The 14,720-nt window shown below is 50.5% G+C and overlaps 1 protein-coding gene across 4 annotated transcripts in view; it reads left to right on the top strand.

Moving 5' to 3' along the window:
• Window positions 1–14,209, top strand: part of COLQ (collagen like tail subunit of asymmetric acetylcholinesterase) — a 77,514-nt gene extending 63,305 nt beyond the window's left edge. For 2 of the 4 annotated variants that reach the window (XM_033212725.1, XM_033212726.1), the window contains 5 exons: window positions 173–312; window positions 1,921–2,040; window positions 2,481–2,601; window positions 4,555–4,657; window positions 6,765–8,324. In XM_033212725.1, the coding sequence (XP_033068616.1) occupies window positions 173–312; window positions 1,921–2,040; window positions 2,481–2,601; window positions 4,555–4,657; window positions 6,765–6,834 (554 nt within the window). In that variant the 3' untranslated portion in view covers window positions 6,835–8,324. Of the gene's footprint in view, window positions 1–172; window positions 313–1,920; window positions 2,041–2,480; window positions 2,602–4,554; window positions 4,658–6,764; window positions 8,325–10,811; window positions 10,974–13,734 lie in introns of those variants that run through there. The other 2 variants (XR_004437347.1, XM_033212727.1) reach the window with 2 other exon arrangements.
• The last annotated feature ends 511 nt before the right edge of the window (window positions 14,210–14,720 follow it).

The raw sequence follows: 14,720 nt of genomic DNA, 5'->3' as shown, positions 1-14,720 counted from the left end.
TTATCTCCTCCATGTCTTGGATCAAAAGCATCTCTTTGAACCTCTCCCTCAGGCATTCCCTGAAATGCTGTGGACTTTAACCTTTTTTCTGTTGCAAAGGTCACTCACATCTCCCTGGGTTGTTTGGTCTTCTCTTCCTTGGCTCTAAACACAGCAGTCTGTTGCTTCCTAGGACAACTTATAATGGGACCCAAAGGGGAAAGAGGATTTCCCGGGCCTCCAGGAAGATGTCTTTGTGGACCCACTATGAATGTGAATAACCCTTCCTACGGGGAATCCGTGTATGGGCCCAGTTCCCCGCGAGTTCCAGTGGTAAGGCTTTCTGGGAGAAATCTGGGGTGGTTATCCGTGAGGACCTCTCACCTGATCCTTAGGGGGCTTTGTGAAATCCTTTCAGTAAAACTTTTTTTCGTGACTCCGGGTACATGCTCATGATAGGAAATTGGAAAATATGAGAAAATCAAAAGAGGAAAACCAAATTGCCCATTTGATTGTGAATCCATTTTGGGGTATTTTCTTTGTCTTATTAAAATCTAACTTTTATATGGTTGAGATTACATTGCATACAAATGTTGTACTTTTGGCTGGGCACAGTGGCTCACGCCTATAATCCCAGCACTTTGCAATGCTAAGGCAGGCAGATAACAAGGTCAGGAATTCGAGACCAGCCTGGCCAATATGGTGAAACCCTATCTCTACTTAAAAATATATAAAAAATTAGCAGGGTGTGGTGGTGCACACCTGTTGTCTCAGCTACTTGGGAGGCTGAGGCAAGAGAATCGCTCGAGCCCAGGAGGCAGAGGTTGCAGTGAGCTGAGATCGCACCACTGCACTCCAGCCTGGGTGACAGAGCGAGACTCCATCTCACACACACAAAAAAAAGTTGTACTTTGTTATCTTAGTTGAAATCCTGCCGTGTTTCCACACTCTATAAATAACATTTAAAATTTTTTATTAGAGAAAATTTCAAATACATACAAAAGCAGAGCAAATAGTGTAATGAACCCCTATGTACCCTTCACCCAACTTTAATAATGATCAATTAATGGCGAGCCTGTGTCCTTGTTTTCTCTTTATGCCCACTCACTACTGCCCGTCCTCTGTTGGATTATTTTGAAGTAAACCTTGGACATCAATTCATCATAATCATCCATTCAGTGTGGTTGTGTTACAATTTACTTAACCAGTGTTGGTGTTTAACCAACCTATTGCTTATTGGCCACCCCCAAGCTTTTTACTAATGTAAATAATACTGTAAAGAACATCTTTGAGTAGGATAATTTTAAGAATCACTTCCAGATGTCAAATTATTTGACTATATGACATTGTCTTTTAATTTAAATCTTGGGAACATTTTAAATATTTAAAAATGTTAAATCCAAGGCTGGAACGGTGGCTCATGCCTGTAATCCCAGAACTTTGGGAGGCCAAGGTGGGCGGATCATCTTGAGGTCAGGAGCTTGCAACCAGCCTGGCCAACATGGCGAAACCTCATCTGTACTAAAAATACAAAAATTGGCCAGGCGTGGTGGTACACACCTGTAATCGCACCTACTCAGGAGGCTGAGGCAGGAGAATTGCTTGAACCTGGGAGGCAGAGGTTGCAGTGAGCCAAGATCGTGCCACTTCATTCCAGCCTGGGCAACAGTGCGAGACTCCGTCTCAAAAGAAAAGAAAAAAGAAAAGAAATGTTAAGTCCGAATGAATATTTTAGTTTCAAACTTAGACATTAGGAACTGAATTGAGAAGGTGAGGGAATGAAGACACTGCTCTCACTTCAGAAGGAATGCTAGAGTGTAGTGTGCACACTCCTCTTCCCACTGTTGAGCAGCCCGAGGATAGTCTGTTTCCTCCTCCAGCTTTTTCCCTGCCCCCTGCAGAAGTGTTTTCTGGAATCCTCACCAGTGTGTTCTCTGGCAGATTTTTGTGGTCAACAACCAGGAGGAGCTTGAGAGGCTGAACACCCAAAATGCCATTGCCTTCCGCAGAGACCAGAGATCTCTGTACTTCAAGGACAGCCTTGGCTGGCTCCCCATCCAGGTACCCCCAGGCCATCACCTCAGGACATACTCCCTGCCCAGGAGAGAGATGCATCCATTAAAGGAAGGGAAGGCCACCCCACTGGGCCTGGGGAGGGCTTTCTGTAGTCTGTCTGCATGGGAGGGCTGAGCATCCTCGCTCAAACGGTTTCTGAGCAGCCCTCCATTCCCCCACCCTGACCCCCAAATAGAAGCCCCTCTCTGAGTCAGGGTTCCAGGGGGTCTCCACATCCCTGCGTGCCAGGTTGCTGTCTTGATCTGACCCAGCATTTAACCAGCTACAGAGCTCTGGGCGACAGGAAAGGAGTACCTTTCCCACCCCTGGGAGGAAGTCAAGGCATGCCCCCAGCAGTGCCATTGGACCCGGCACAAATGACCTCCCTGCCTGCGGCTGCCTTGGTATGCCATGCTCCAGTTAATGCTGTGTGCTTCTTTGGCCAGCTGACCCCTTTCTATCCTGTGGATTACACTGCAGACCAGCGTGGCACCTGCGGGGATGGGCTCCTGCAGCCCGGGGAGGAGTGTGACGATGGTAACAGCGATGTGGGTGACGACTGCATCCGTGAGTGAGGCCCAGGCCAGGAGGACCTGAGGCCTGAACAGCAGGGGGGTGGGACTCGGGGCCAGCCCTGGACACCAGCTGCGGTGCTTTGGGACCTTTCTAGAGCCAGAGAAGGGTGTACCGAGGCTGCTTGTGCCACCCACCCCAGCCCCTGCTGCCCCAATTTCAGCCCAAATGTTAACTCTTCCACCACCCAAGCACCTCACCAGAGGTGGATGTCAAGGATCCTGCCCCCAGTTAGGCCTTCTTTATCTCAAAATGTAGCCACCAGGTCCTCCCAGTCCTCCATCTTAGCACAACCCATGTTACAGGTGCAGAAGATAAAAGTGATGGGCTCTCACTTTGCATGGAGGCGTGAAAGGCAAAAGGGAGAGGCCAAGAATCTGAATGAGGGCTCATTTACCAGGTAGAGCTCTAGTAGCAAAGCCCTCCACAGGGGAAGCTGGGCCAGCCAGAGCTGCCATCACCCTTGTGGGCTGCTGCCTTAACTGGTGGGCAGCAGGCTCTGGAGGGCTTGCTTTTGTTGTTGTTGTTGTTTTTAATCAAGTAACAAAACCGGGAGGTGTGGTGGAAAGCATGAGCTTTAGAGTCAACAGAGGTTGAATGCAGGCCCTGAGAAACACCAGCCACCCTCAGGCTCCAGGCAGAGGCCACATGATGGGTGGGGTAATGGGGGGCAATTTACAGCTCTGAGCGTCACTTTCCTTGCCTGTAAAATGGGTATGATGTGCTGGCTGCTCAAGTCCCTAGAGATCCTGTAAGCTAACATGTGCAGGAATTATCTGGATATAGTAAGGGTTCAACCACCATTCCCTGAATTCATTTAGGGCTTGTGGTTTAAGCCCCTCCTCTAAAGAGCCAGGCTGGGGCTCAGGGCTGTATGTGTGTGGATGCAAAGTCGTGGTCCTTGCTCTCAAGAAGCTCAGGGGAAGCTGGGCACAGTGGCTCATGCCTGTAATCTCAACACTTTGGGAAGCTGAGGTTGGAGGATCACTTGAGCCCAGGAGTTCAAGACCAGCCTGGACAACAGAGCCAGACCCAATCTCTACAAAAAAATTAAAAATTAAAAAAATTAGCCAGGCCTGGTGGTGCGCACTTGTAGTCCCAGCTGCTTAGGATGTTGAGGTGAGCGGATGATTTGATCCCAGGGGTTCAAGGCTGCAGTGAGCTGCGATTGCACCACTGCACTCCAGGCTGGGAGACAGAGCGAGACCCTGTCTCAAAAAAAAAAAAAAAAGTTCAGGGGAAGGATGACAGGCAGAGTGGGTGGTGGGAGATGCTGCTGACTGTCTCAGTGTGGCCGAACTGTCTCCTGACAGCTCCAGGGATGGCATCCCCTAGAAGGCTGGCCCTTCCCAGAGTCCCTTCTGCCTCTGGTGTACAGTGTCAAATAGGAGCTCTCACAGTGGGAAGGAACTAATGGACTCTGCCTGCCCTGTGAAAACGAAGCTGGGGTCCATACTCCAACACCCTCCCATCGTGTGAGAGCAGAGGTCTTTGCTGAAGATCATGTGGCTCCCCGGCGACACAAGGCTGGGCTCACCAGTGTCACGCAGAAGCTCTCTGTTGATAGATGAGAGCCACCACGCACCCTCATTGGGGCTCAGCAGTCTCCCAGTCCTCACGCCCGGGACCCCACAGTGGCTTTATGAGGTGGAGGACATGTCAGTGTCCCAGTTTTGCAGATAATGACCTGGAGTCTCCCCACCCCTCAGCTAGTAAGTGGTCAGGTGGGGTCAGAGCCAGGGTCTCCTTCTTCTTGTCCCATGGCACATCAGTGTGGGACCAGAGCCTGAGGGCAGTCCCTGGAGGAGTATGAAGCCTAATGGAGGTCAGTTCCTTAAGGGGTGCAGCACTTAGGGTGGATCCCTTGGGCTGCGTGGTCCTTACAAGCTGAGGCAAGCCTGTTGCTTCTGCTCCTTCTCAGGACTGCACCTCCTTATGTCCCCTCAGGCTGTCACCGTGCCTACTGTGGAGATGGTCACCGGCATGAGGGTGTGGAGGACTGCGACGGCTCTGACTTTGGCTACCTGACGTGCGAGACCTATCTCCCTGGGTAGGGATGACTCCTCTCCCTCTCTCTCCTCCCTCTTTCTCCCTCCCTCCTCTTTGCTTTCCTTCTTTCCTTCACAAATATTTTGAGTGCCTCTCCACTTTGTGGTGCCTTCTAGACACTGAGGTATGGTGACGAATGACACAGCACGTGCTCCCTGCCCACCACGTGCCCTCTTGGTCAGCACTGCCTGCATGCCACTGAGGCTGAAACACAGCACCCACAGCCACCTGCTCTGTCCAAGGCCCAGAGGGGAGCTGCGGTCTCTGTGCTCAGCTGCTGCCATGTATGAGCAGCCCCCAAACCCAGTGGTCACAATGCCTGCTTAGTCTCCTGGGCTGTGGGCGAGGTGGGAAGCCCAGTGGAGAGTAAACGTCTCAGGGCATTTCCAAGAATCGACGTGTCTATCTAAACCTGACTTCCCTGGAACACCCTCAGGCATGCCTGTGACTGCAAGTGAGATCAAATCAGTCTTTATATCTAATTTTGCAAGCTCGTGGCCCCTCCAAGAAAGTACTCCCTCCGAGGACCCCTCTAGTTATTTCTGAGAATCCTCAGTGGCTATTTATGTTGCTCAGGACAAGTATTCTAGTGTCCTGGCTCCACGCTGGCACCTGCCAAACCAACTGAGGGCCACTGCCCCATGAGGTACTGATTCCATGCCCAGATTGTAACCGCTGGGCTCCTTCCAAGGTGCAGAAGGTACATGTCTCCCCACTCCTTACAGAACCAGAGTTGTACAAAGTTCTCAGGAAAATGGGGAGCCGTTCCTTCCTGCCCAGGCCATGCCCTGCTCTTCCCTGGGTTCCAGAGTGGATCTACTGGTGCCTCTGATCTCTTCTGTCCTTGAGTCCAGTCTCTTCAGCTTTTGCTCCCATCACATTTCCTCTTGCAGACTCGGACCTGGGCCCTTGGCAGGGCTGGGGAGCCACGCCTGTCTTTCCATTGCCCGCTCTCTGCTGTCTCTTCCAAGGGGGTCTCCTAACACTCGCATATTAGCATGTTCAACCAGGCTGCGAAAACTACAGACCTGTAGTCTCCTCCGACTCCAAGCCTATTTAGGCTTGGCCAGGACCCCACTCCATGCATGTGTCTGTGTGCAGTGCTCCTCTCCCTGAAGGAAAGAAGGCCCCTGACAGGCCTCTGCCAGAGAGTTGGCTCTTCATGGCTCCACAGAGACAAATGAGTATAGACGATCAGATATGGAGTGCAGGATCGAGTAGAGCCCAGGGCTCCCCCACGCTCACTGTGGTTACACAGCTACACCCCAGAAGCCTCACAGGGACGCTTGTGACTGTGCCTGTGAGGTTTAACACCCTGTCTCGGATAATCATCCGGGCCCACAGAGGTATAAGCTGCACTGTCCAATATGGTAGCCCCCACTCACAGGCTGTTGTTCAAATGCAAAGTAATTATAAGTAAACTTAAAATGCAGTTACTCAGACCAGGTACTGTGACTCACACCTGTAATCCCAGCCCTTTGGGAGGCCGAGGTGGGCAGGTCACCTGAGGTTGGGAGTTCGGCACCACCCTGGTGAACATGGTGAAATCCCGCCTCTACTAAAAATACAAAAATTAGCTGGGCTTGGTGGCGCGCGCCTGTAATCCCAGGTACTCGGGAAGCTGAGGCAGGCCTGGGAGGTGGAGGTTTCAGTGAGCCGAAATCATACCACTGCACTCCAGCCTGGGGGACAGAGCAACACTCCGTCTCAAAAAAAAAAAAATGCAGTTATTCAGTCACAGTAGCTATATTTCAAGAGCTCAGTAGTCACATCTGGCCAGTGGCTTCACAGATACAGGACATTTTTGTCGGTAGGGTGCGTTGTAACAACAGTACTGGAAACCTTTCAGGCCTTGAGAAGGGGGTGATTCCCTCATAGATGCTGTGCTAAGAGCAGGGCGACCACCTCCTTCCACCCAGGCCCCTAGCTGGAGCTCAAGGCAAAAATCCCAGAGACATGATTCAACTGCCCCAGCCCTCTCACTCCAAATGAGCACGAGGGAAGTTTTTATAGAACCACTGACCCTTGGCCACTGTTTGATGAGGTTTGACTGGGAATCACCAGCATATAAGAGGTGGCCTTGTAGAACGTGTCTTTGCCTCCTTCAGGTCGTATGGAGACCTGCGATGCACCCAGTACTGCTACATCGACTCCACGCCCTGCCGCTACTTCACCTGAGGGCCATGAGGAGAAGGTGGGCTGCGCCCCACAGAACCGGCAGCAGCGTCTCCACCGTCATCAAACTGGCCATGTCCTGGCCCCGTCTCCACCCACCTTTGTGTGACAAAAACAAGGACAAATTCCTGCTACTAAGACATGCTGTTAACTCAGTCTGACTGGAAGAATTTAGGACCACTGCATCCTGTCTTAATCCAAGGTACTGGAAAACCTTCCACATGCCCAACCTGAGACCTGTTCCCCATCGCTACCATCCGGCCAAACAACCGGCTACAATGCTCTTCCTCTTCTGGAATGTCGCTGACCCAGGCCGCGGACTTGGCTGAGCACTGTTAGACACACATAGACCTGCAGGCTGTTTTAGTACGTTTTGATCTCTTTGGGGAATCTGGAGTACAGGCCTCTCCGCCCCGACCTCCAAAACGAGCAGGCACTCTCACTCACCCTGGGCAGCTCGCTGTCGGGTCTCTCTAGGCCTATGAACCACAAAGCAGGGAAGTGGGCACATTCTCTCAGGGCGGCTCACAGCGTTGAACCTGCCACAGGACCCCAGCCCAGCCTGACGTGGATGTGGCTGCCCAGGAAGAGACTTAACTGTGAAAAAGTACTGAGAACCCACCTGACCCAGGCTTGCCCCAAGCAGAGGACAGAGAAGACGCTCCTCTTCTCAGTGTTTCCCAAAGGGATGGCTCTTGTGGTTCAAAATCTCCGGCACCATCTTGACCTCTTGGCTCTCTCTGCACTTTGGCCCTGTCTCAAAAATGTCCCTCATGTCCATTTCCTGTCCAGAAGACTCACAAGGACTGTGTGACCTGCACAAGGCCACACCTGGGCAGGCTGTTGCTGTCTCCTTGGTCCTTAGGCAGATACTTCCCTGGGTCCCCCATCTAGGGCCAGCTGCAGAGGGCTTCTCTCTAGGCAGAGCGTTCCTGGCCGGAGCTCTACCTCCTTGCCTCCTGCTGACCCCTGACAGCGTCCCGTGGCATTTCTTTCCTGTCTGCATATTGCATAGCCTTGTCCTCCTGTGTGCCTGAGCTCCTCCCTTTTCAATAAGATTATTAGTCCTGCATGTCTGTGAGCTGCCTTTCATCACCATTTTTCCTGAGTGGGGCTTAATTTTATTTTGGAAAGATATCTCCAAGATGAGGTCCACCCCCACAGCAGATCTCAAGTAGAAATTGCCCATTTGTTACCAGCTGGAGGGACACCCCTGGGTTTTTGTATAAAGCTATTTGATGAGCCTGAGCCTTGGGGACTCAGCAGGCTGGAGCTTGGGGCCTGGTGGACCATCACCTGGTGTCTGTAAGTGGACCCAGTCTCCCACAGGTGATATCAACCTGAGGGTGGCATCTTTAGAGGCAGGCACATGGGCAGCCCTGTTCCCTTCGCCTCTACTGCAAGGCCTGGGGAGATGTTGTTTTCATGCTGCTTCCACTATCACACTGGGGTTTCCGGATGGAAATAAAAAAATAAAGGCAGTTCATTTCCCCGCTGTGGCTCTCTCTTCCGTTGGGGGTTATGGGGGGCAGTGTCTCAGCATTGTAGATGGAGTAAGGAGTCTAAAATCAAATCTGCTTCTCAAACTCTGTGGAGGGTTCTGGAATGTGGAAGCATTCCAGCTCCCTCAGGCAAAAGGGAGGAAACAGATCCAGAGAGGTCATGGACTTGCCCGAGGTCACAAAACCCAGTCTTGCTAGGCCAGCCTTGTCCTCACCCCTAGTTTTAGGACCTTGTTTAGGATGGAATGGAGGGCTAGTACTACTCCTGGACCTAGCCAAGAGAGGCCCTGTCCTGGGTCCCAAGGCTGGAGGGCCCCACCCTGGCCCTCCTCTGTCCATGACCCTCTCCACAGGGCGAGGTGTCTGTGTGGCCAAAGTGACACACCTGCTGGAGCTTGCACGCCCCACTCCTGGACCATGCTCCAGGCACCTGGGAAACCACAGATCCCCACCCAAGTGGTCTTGAGCCTGCTTCCTGGACCTGCAGCCCTCTTGCCCATGTCTGTCCTCCTGAGTGTGACCTGTACACATGCAGGCCTGGGGGTGACCAGCAAAAAGTTGTTTGTAGGAATTATAGATGGGGCTTGGAATGCGGGCTGGGGTTTCCTCATGGACAACACATGAGGCCCTTCTTAGTGTGGGATGGGCCAGGGGTAAAAACAGAAGGGGATCTGGCTGTGGGATGGACCCTCCTCTCCTCTTGCTACCACAGGACTTTGTGGAATCTAAAATTCCAGATTCAAACCTGGTCTTTCATTCTTTATGAAAAGTATCCTTTTTGAGGGAAGCAGAACATATTGAATCGTTTAGTTGGGAGTGGTGGTATGTGCCTATAGTCCCAGCTATTTGGGAAGCTGTGGCGAGACATCACTTAAGTCCAGGAATTTGTATTCGTCCGTTTTCATGATGCTGACATACCTGAGACTGGGCAATTTACCAAAGAAAGAGGTTTAATTGGACTTACAGTTCTATGTGGCTGGAGAAGCCTCACAGTCATGGCAGAAGTCGCATCTTACATGGATGGCAGCAGGCAAAGAGAGAGAATGAGAAAGAGCTTGTGCAGGGGAACTCCTCCTTTTAAAACCATCAGATCTCATGAGACTTGTTCACGATCATGAGAACAGCACGGGAAAGACTCGCCCCCATGGTTCATTTACCTCCCCCCGGGTCCCTCCCACAACATGTGGGAGTTCAAGATGAGATTTTGGGTGGGGCACAGCCAAACCATATCAGGTGGCATGTGCCTGTAGGCCCAGCTACTTGGGAGGCTGTGGAGAGAGGATCACTTGAGTCCAGAAATTCAAGGCCAGCCTGGGCAACACAGTGAGACCCTCCCCCAACTCCACCTCTAAAAAACAAAAAGCATAACAACAAAAATCGTCTGTTATTTGATTATAATGTAAATACCTAGACATTTGGTATGTGAGTGTCCATATATACTCTTTCCTGGACCCTGAAATATTAGAGATGGGCCTAGGGATCATGCCTGTAATCCCAGCACTTTGATAGGCCAAGGTGGGTGAATCGCTTGAGCCCAGGAGTTTGAGATCAGCCTGGGCAACATGGCAAAACTCCATCTCTATAAAAATCAGCAGGGTAGGGTGGCGTGCACCTGCAGTCCCACCTACTTGGGAGGCTGAGGCAGGAGGATCACTCGGGTCCAGTAGGTTGAGGCTACAGTGAGCCATGATCACGCCACTGGACTTCAGTTATTTCAAGGGATGGTTCTGAAAGGCTCAGGACATGAAAGGATTCAAAGTCACATGTTTTAAGAATATGTGTAATAGTAGTAATTCTGGCCCTTTGGCATTTTGAAATTGAAAGATGAGAGATTGGGGAAGATGGGCAGCTCCCAGCCCTTCCCTGAAATCCTAACTGTGAGGTAGGGAGCTGGTTCAGAAGTGGGTATGCTGCCCAGGGAGCCACAGAGTTGGTATCCAAGAGCTCATCTGTGCCAAGTAAATGTGTCCTGAGATAATCTGCTGGTCCAGGAGGAAGTTGAGGTGCTACTATGAATGTGGAGGGAAGAACACTGAACAGGGGGTACAGGTATCTGGTTGATCACTTCTCATGATCTCAATTTCCTCATCTGAAAAAGATTTTCAATAAGGGCTGAGTTTTCTTCCAACACTAACAGATTGTGGGTGTGATGCCTGCCCTTCAGCTTTGACAGAACATACCCTAGGAGCAGAATGGATTCCCTTAGCTGCTCCTGAGGCTGTCACATGGGGTGGCTTAGAATAAGACAGGGGCTCAGAGATGCAGCTGGTCACCAAAGAAGGCTATGCCAGTCCATATGCTTTCATTGGCAAGAACAGAAAATCCAATCTGAATACCATAAGGTGGTATTTATTGGTTCATATAACCAGAAGTCCACTGTGGTGGGGTGGAGATCAGGCATGATTCAATCAAGGTCCTCATTTTATTCCTCTGCTATCCTCTCAACTATTTGAACCTTTCCATTAATTTGATCCTTAGGGTGGATCCTTAGGGTGTTGACTGCTGCAGTTTCAAGCTTACATCTGCACCCTGCAAAATCTGGAGGAAGAGACAATGCGTATTCCAGTGGCTCTCAAGAAATTCCTTTCCAGCCAGGCATGGTGGCTCCTGCCTGTAATCCCAGCACTTTGAGAAGCCAAGGTGGGTGAATCGTTTGAGCCCAGGAGTTCGAGATCAGCCTGAGCAACATGGCGAAACCGTATCTCTATAAAAAATCAGCTGCGGCCGGGCGCGGTGGCTCAAGCCTGTAATCCCAGCACTTTGGGAGGCCGAGACGGGCGGATCACGAGGTCAGGAGATCGAGACCATCCTGGCTAACACGGTGAAACCCCGTCTCTACTAAAAAATACAAAAAACTAGCCGGGCGAGGTGGCGGGCGCCTATGGTCCCAGCTACTCGGGAGGCTGAGGCAGGAGAATGGCATAAACCCGGAGGCGGAGCTTGCAGTGAGCTGAGATCCGGCCACTGCACTCCAGCCTGGGCGACAGAGCGAGACTCCGTCTCAAAAAAAAAAAAAAAAAAAAAAAATCAGCTGGGTGGGGTGGCGTGCACCTGCAGTCCCACTTACTTGGGAGGCTGAGGCAGGAGGATCACTTGGGCCCAGTAGGTTGAGGCTACAGTGAGCCATGATCACGCCACTGGACTCCAGCCTGGGTTACCGAGTGAGACCCATTCTCAAAAAAAAAGAAAAGAAAGAGAACGTATTTTCTTGAACTCCCCAGCAAACCAAGGAGGCTCATAGCCGGTTTCTGAACCAATTTCTATTGGTCAGGAGAATGGCACTTGCTGACGAATGAAGGCTGGGTTTCTGAACCCATGGAGACAAAGGTTGTAAGAATTTAGGACCACTGCATCCTGTCTTAATCCAAAGTACCGGAAAACCTTCCACATGCCCAACCTGGGAACTGTTCCCCATCACTACCATACGGCTAAACAACTGGCTACAGTGCTCTTCTTCTTCTGGAATGTTGCTGACGCAGGCCGTGGGCTTGGCTTAGCACTGTTAGACACATTACGCTTAGCCTATCCCCTGGAGATTCTCCAGAAGCACAGAGGCTACATGGGGGTGACTTCTGGACCAAATATTGGGGAGTACAAATTGGGGGAATGGGTGCTGAGCACACATAATGTCCATTCCACTGGTTGTCTGGTTTTGCTTCTCCTTTTGGCAGGAATAGGTGCTGAGTTGCTTGAGGCAAACACTTGGGAAGACTGCTCACACAATACCCACAAGGCTACTGGTTGATTTTTTTTTCTTTGAGATGGAGTCTCACTCTGTTGCCCAGGCTGGAGTGCAGTGGCAAAATCTTGGCTCACTGCAACCTCTGCCTCCCAGGTTCAAGTGATTCTCCTGCCTCAGCCTCCTGAGTAGCTGGAATTATAGGTACATGCCACCACGTCTGGCTAATTTTTTATTTTTAGTAGAGATGGGGTTTTGTCATGTTGGCCAGGCTGGTGTTGAACTCCTGACCTCAAATGATCCACCTGCCTTGGTCTCCCAAAGTGCTGGGATGACATACATGAGCCACCGTGCCCAGCCTTCTGGTCAAGTCTTTTAATTTTTTTTTTTTTTGGTAGAGATTGAGTCTCACTACGTTTTCCAGGGTGGTCTCAAACTCTTGGCCTCAAGCGATCCTCCCACCTCCACCTCCCGAAGTACTGGGATTTCAGGCCTGGTTGATTTTGACAGGTCCACTCACAGAGACGGACTTCTCACAGCGTGCCATGGGTCAAGAAAGATGTGGTGTAGTTTGTGAAAAAAGCGGAAGATTGGATTCACACGTCTGAATTTGAAACCTGGCTCTGCCACAAACTCGCTGTTTAATGAACCCGCTTAATTTACTTAACTTCTCTGAGTCTCTGTTTTCTCACCTCTAAATGGGGAATAATAGAATAGTAGTAGTACCTTATTTCAAGGTTGTGGTGAATTGTAGTGATAACATGGTTTAAGGCCGGGTGTGGTGGCTCATGCCTGAATCCCAACACTTTGAGAGGCCAAGGTGGGCGGATCACCTGAGGTCAGAAGTTCAAGATCAGCCTCGCCAATATGGTGAAACACCCAACTCCACTAAAAATGCAAAAATTAGCCAGGTGTAGTGGTGCACGCCTGTAATCCCAGCTACTAGGGAGGCTGAAGCATGAGAATCGCTTGAACCCGGGAGTCAGAAGTTGCAGGGAGCCGAGATCATGCCACGGCACTCCAGCCTGGGTGACAGAGTGAGACTCTGTCTCAAAAAAAAAAAAAAAAGAAAAAGAAACTGTTTAGGAAGTGTTGGATTTTATTTGTCATTATCATTATTTAGTGGCTCAGGCCAAATCAGTCACCTCTTTGGGGATTTAGGGGTATTCACAAAGTTTCACAGTGATTTTTTTCAGGTGGTGGGAGTAACAAAGCGAGGCTAGAGATGTCACTGGAAAGAAAGCAGTAGTCACTCAAAAAAAGGAATGGTTGGCCAGACGCAGTGGCTCATGTCTGTAATCCCAGCACTTTGGGAGGCCAAGGTGGGTGGATCACCTGAGGTCAGGAGTTTGAGACTAGCCTGGCCAACATGGTGAAACCTCATATCTACTAAAGATACAAAAAGCTTAGCTGGGTGTGGTGGCAGGCACCCGTAATCCCAGCTACTCAGGAGGCTGAGGCAGGAGAATCATTTGAACCCGCTAGGCAGAGATTGTAGTAAGCCTCATGCATTGCACTCCAGCCTGGGCGACAGAGCAAGACTCCCTTTCAAGGGGGAAAAAAAAGGAATGGTTATGACATTTTTCAGTTGCAGCAGTGTGGGAGAGATACTCCTCCTGTTAATGTTGTAGCTGGCTTTCTGAGTGTTGGCTATGACAGTCTGAGGCATGGTAGGGGCACAGAGCTGACTTACTCTATCTGGACTGATTTTTTTACTTTCAGGACTGGACTGGTTTTGATGCTTTCACCAGTAACAGAAGCTCAAGCTCTGCTCAGCTGACCCCGAAGGATCCAGCCTGTCTCTGGGCCAGAACTCCTACCATGACCAGGGAAGTGTAGGGTTGGGATTTGACCCTAGGCCTCTTATCTATCCAACTGCAAAGCCGTTTTAGTAACAGATTTGTAAGCAAAGTGAGGTTTTTGATGGAAGCTTGGTCACCAGCACTTCACTTAAGAACCAGTGCTGGGGAAGGGGGTGGGGCAATTTCTGAGTGTCTCCTGGGACAGACACACAGGCCATCGCTCCGTTAGGGGCATGGAGGGTATGTGTGGGTCAAATTGCTAAATAATCTCCAAAGCTCATTACAATTAATGGGCCGACCTATTCCCCAATGCCCGCTTTACTGGAGTTGTTTGGCCCCATCCTTCCCCCACAGTAGAGTGAGCCAATTAAAATGTTCAGTGAAGCAGTTCTTCAGCACTTGTGTGATAATAACCAGCTTACAGGTCAAGGACCTTGGCAATTCACCAAGGAGATTGTTACATTTGAGCAATTCAACATTACAATCCATGGGCCCAGAGTTTTCAGGAGCCTGCTTCCAGCCACCTCCACCAGGGTGCCAGGCATGTGAATGAAGCCAGCCTGGACCCTGCAGTCCAGCCTGTCTGCCAGCTAAGTACCACTGAGTGACCTCAGTTAAAGCCACAAGAAGCTCACCTGCCTAGCCAAGCTCTGTCCCAATTCCTAACCAACAAATCCCATGAGATAAAATGGTATTGTTTTAAACCACCAAGTTCTGGGGAGTAGCTCATTACTTAGCAACAGATAACTGGAATAGTGCTCTTGGTAAGAAATGGCAGTAGGGAAGCAAACTATATGCAGTGAATAAAGGAGGGAGGGCCGAATCAACAGAAGCCATTGGGTGGCTTTTGGTGCCCTCTGCATGAATCATGAATAGAAATGTCTTAACTTCTACTGGAACTTTCTT

The sequence above is a fragment of the Trachypithecus francoisi genome, unplaced genomic scaffold (assembly GCF_009764315.1).
Source record: "Trachypithecus francoisi isolate TF-2019V2 unplaced genomic scaffold, Tfra_2.0 Lachesis_group0, whole genome shotgun sequence".
Classification (NCBI taxonomy): domain Eukaryota; kingdom Metazoa; phylum Chordata; class Mammalia; order Primates; family Cercopithecidae; genus Trachypithecus; species Trachypithecus francoisi.
The sequence above is the reverse complement of the archived record's forward strand: the minus strand, read 5'-3'. Positions and strand labels throughout refer to the sequence as shown.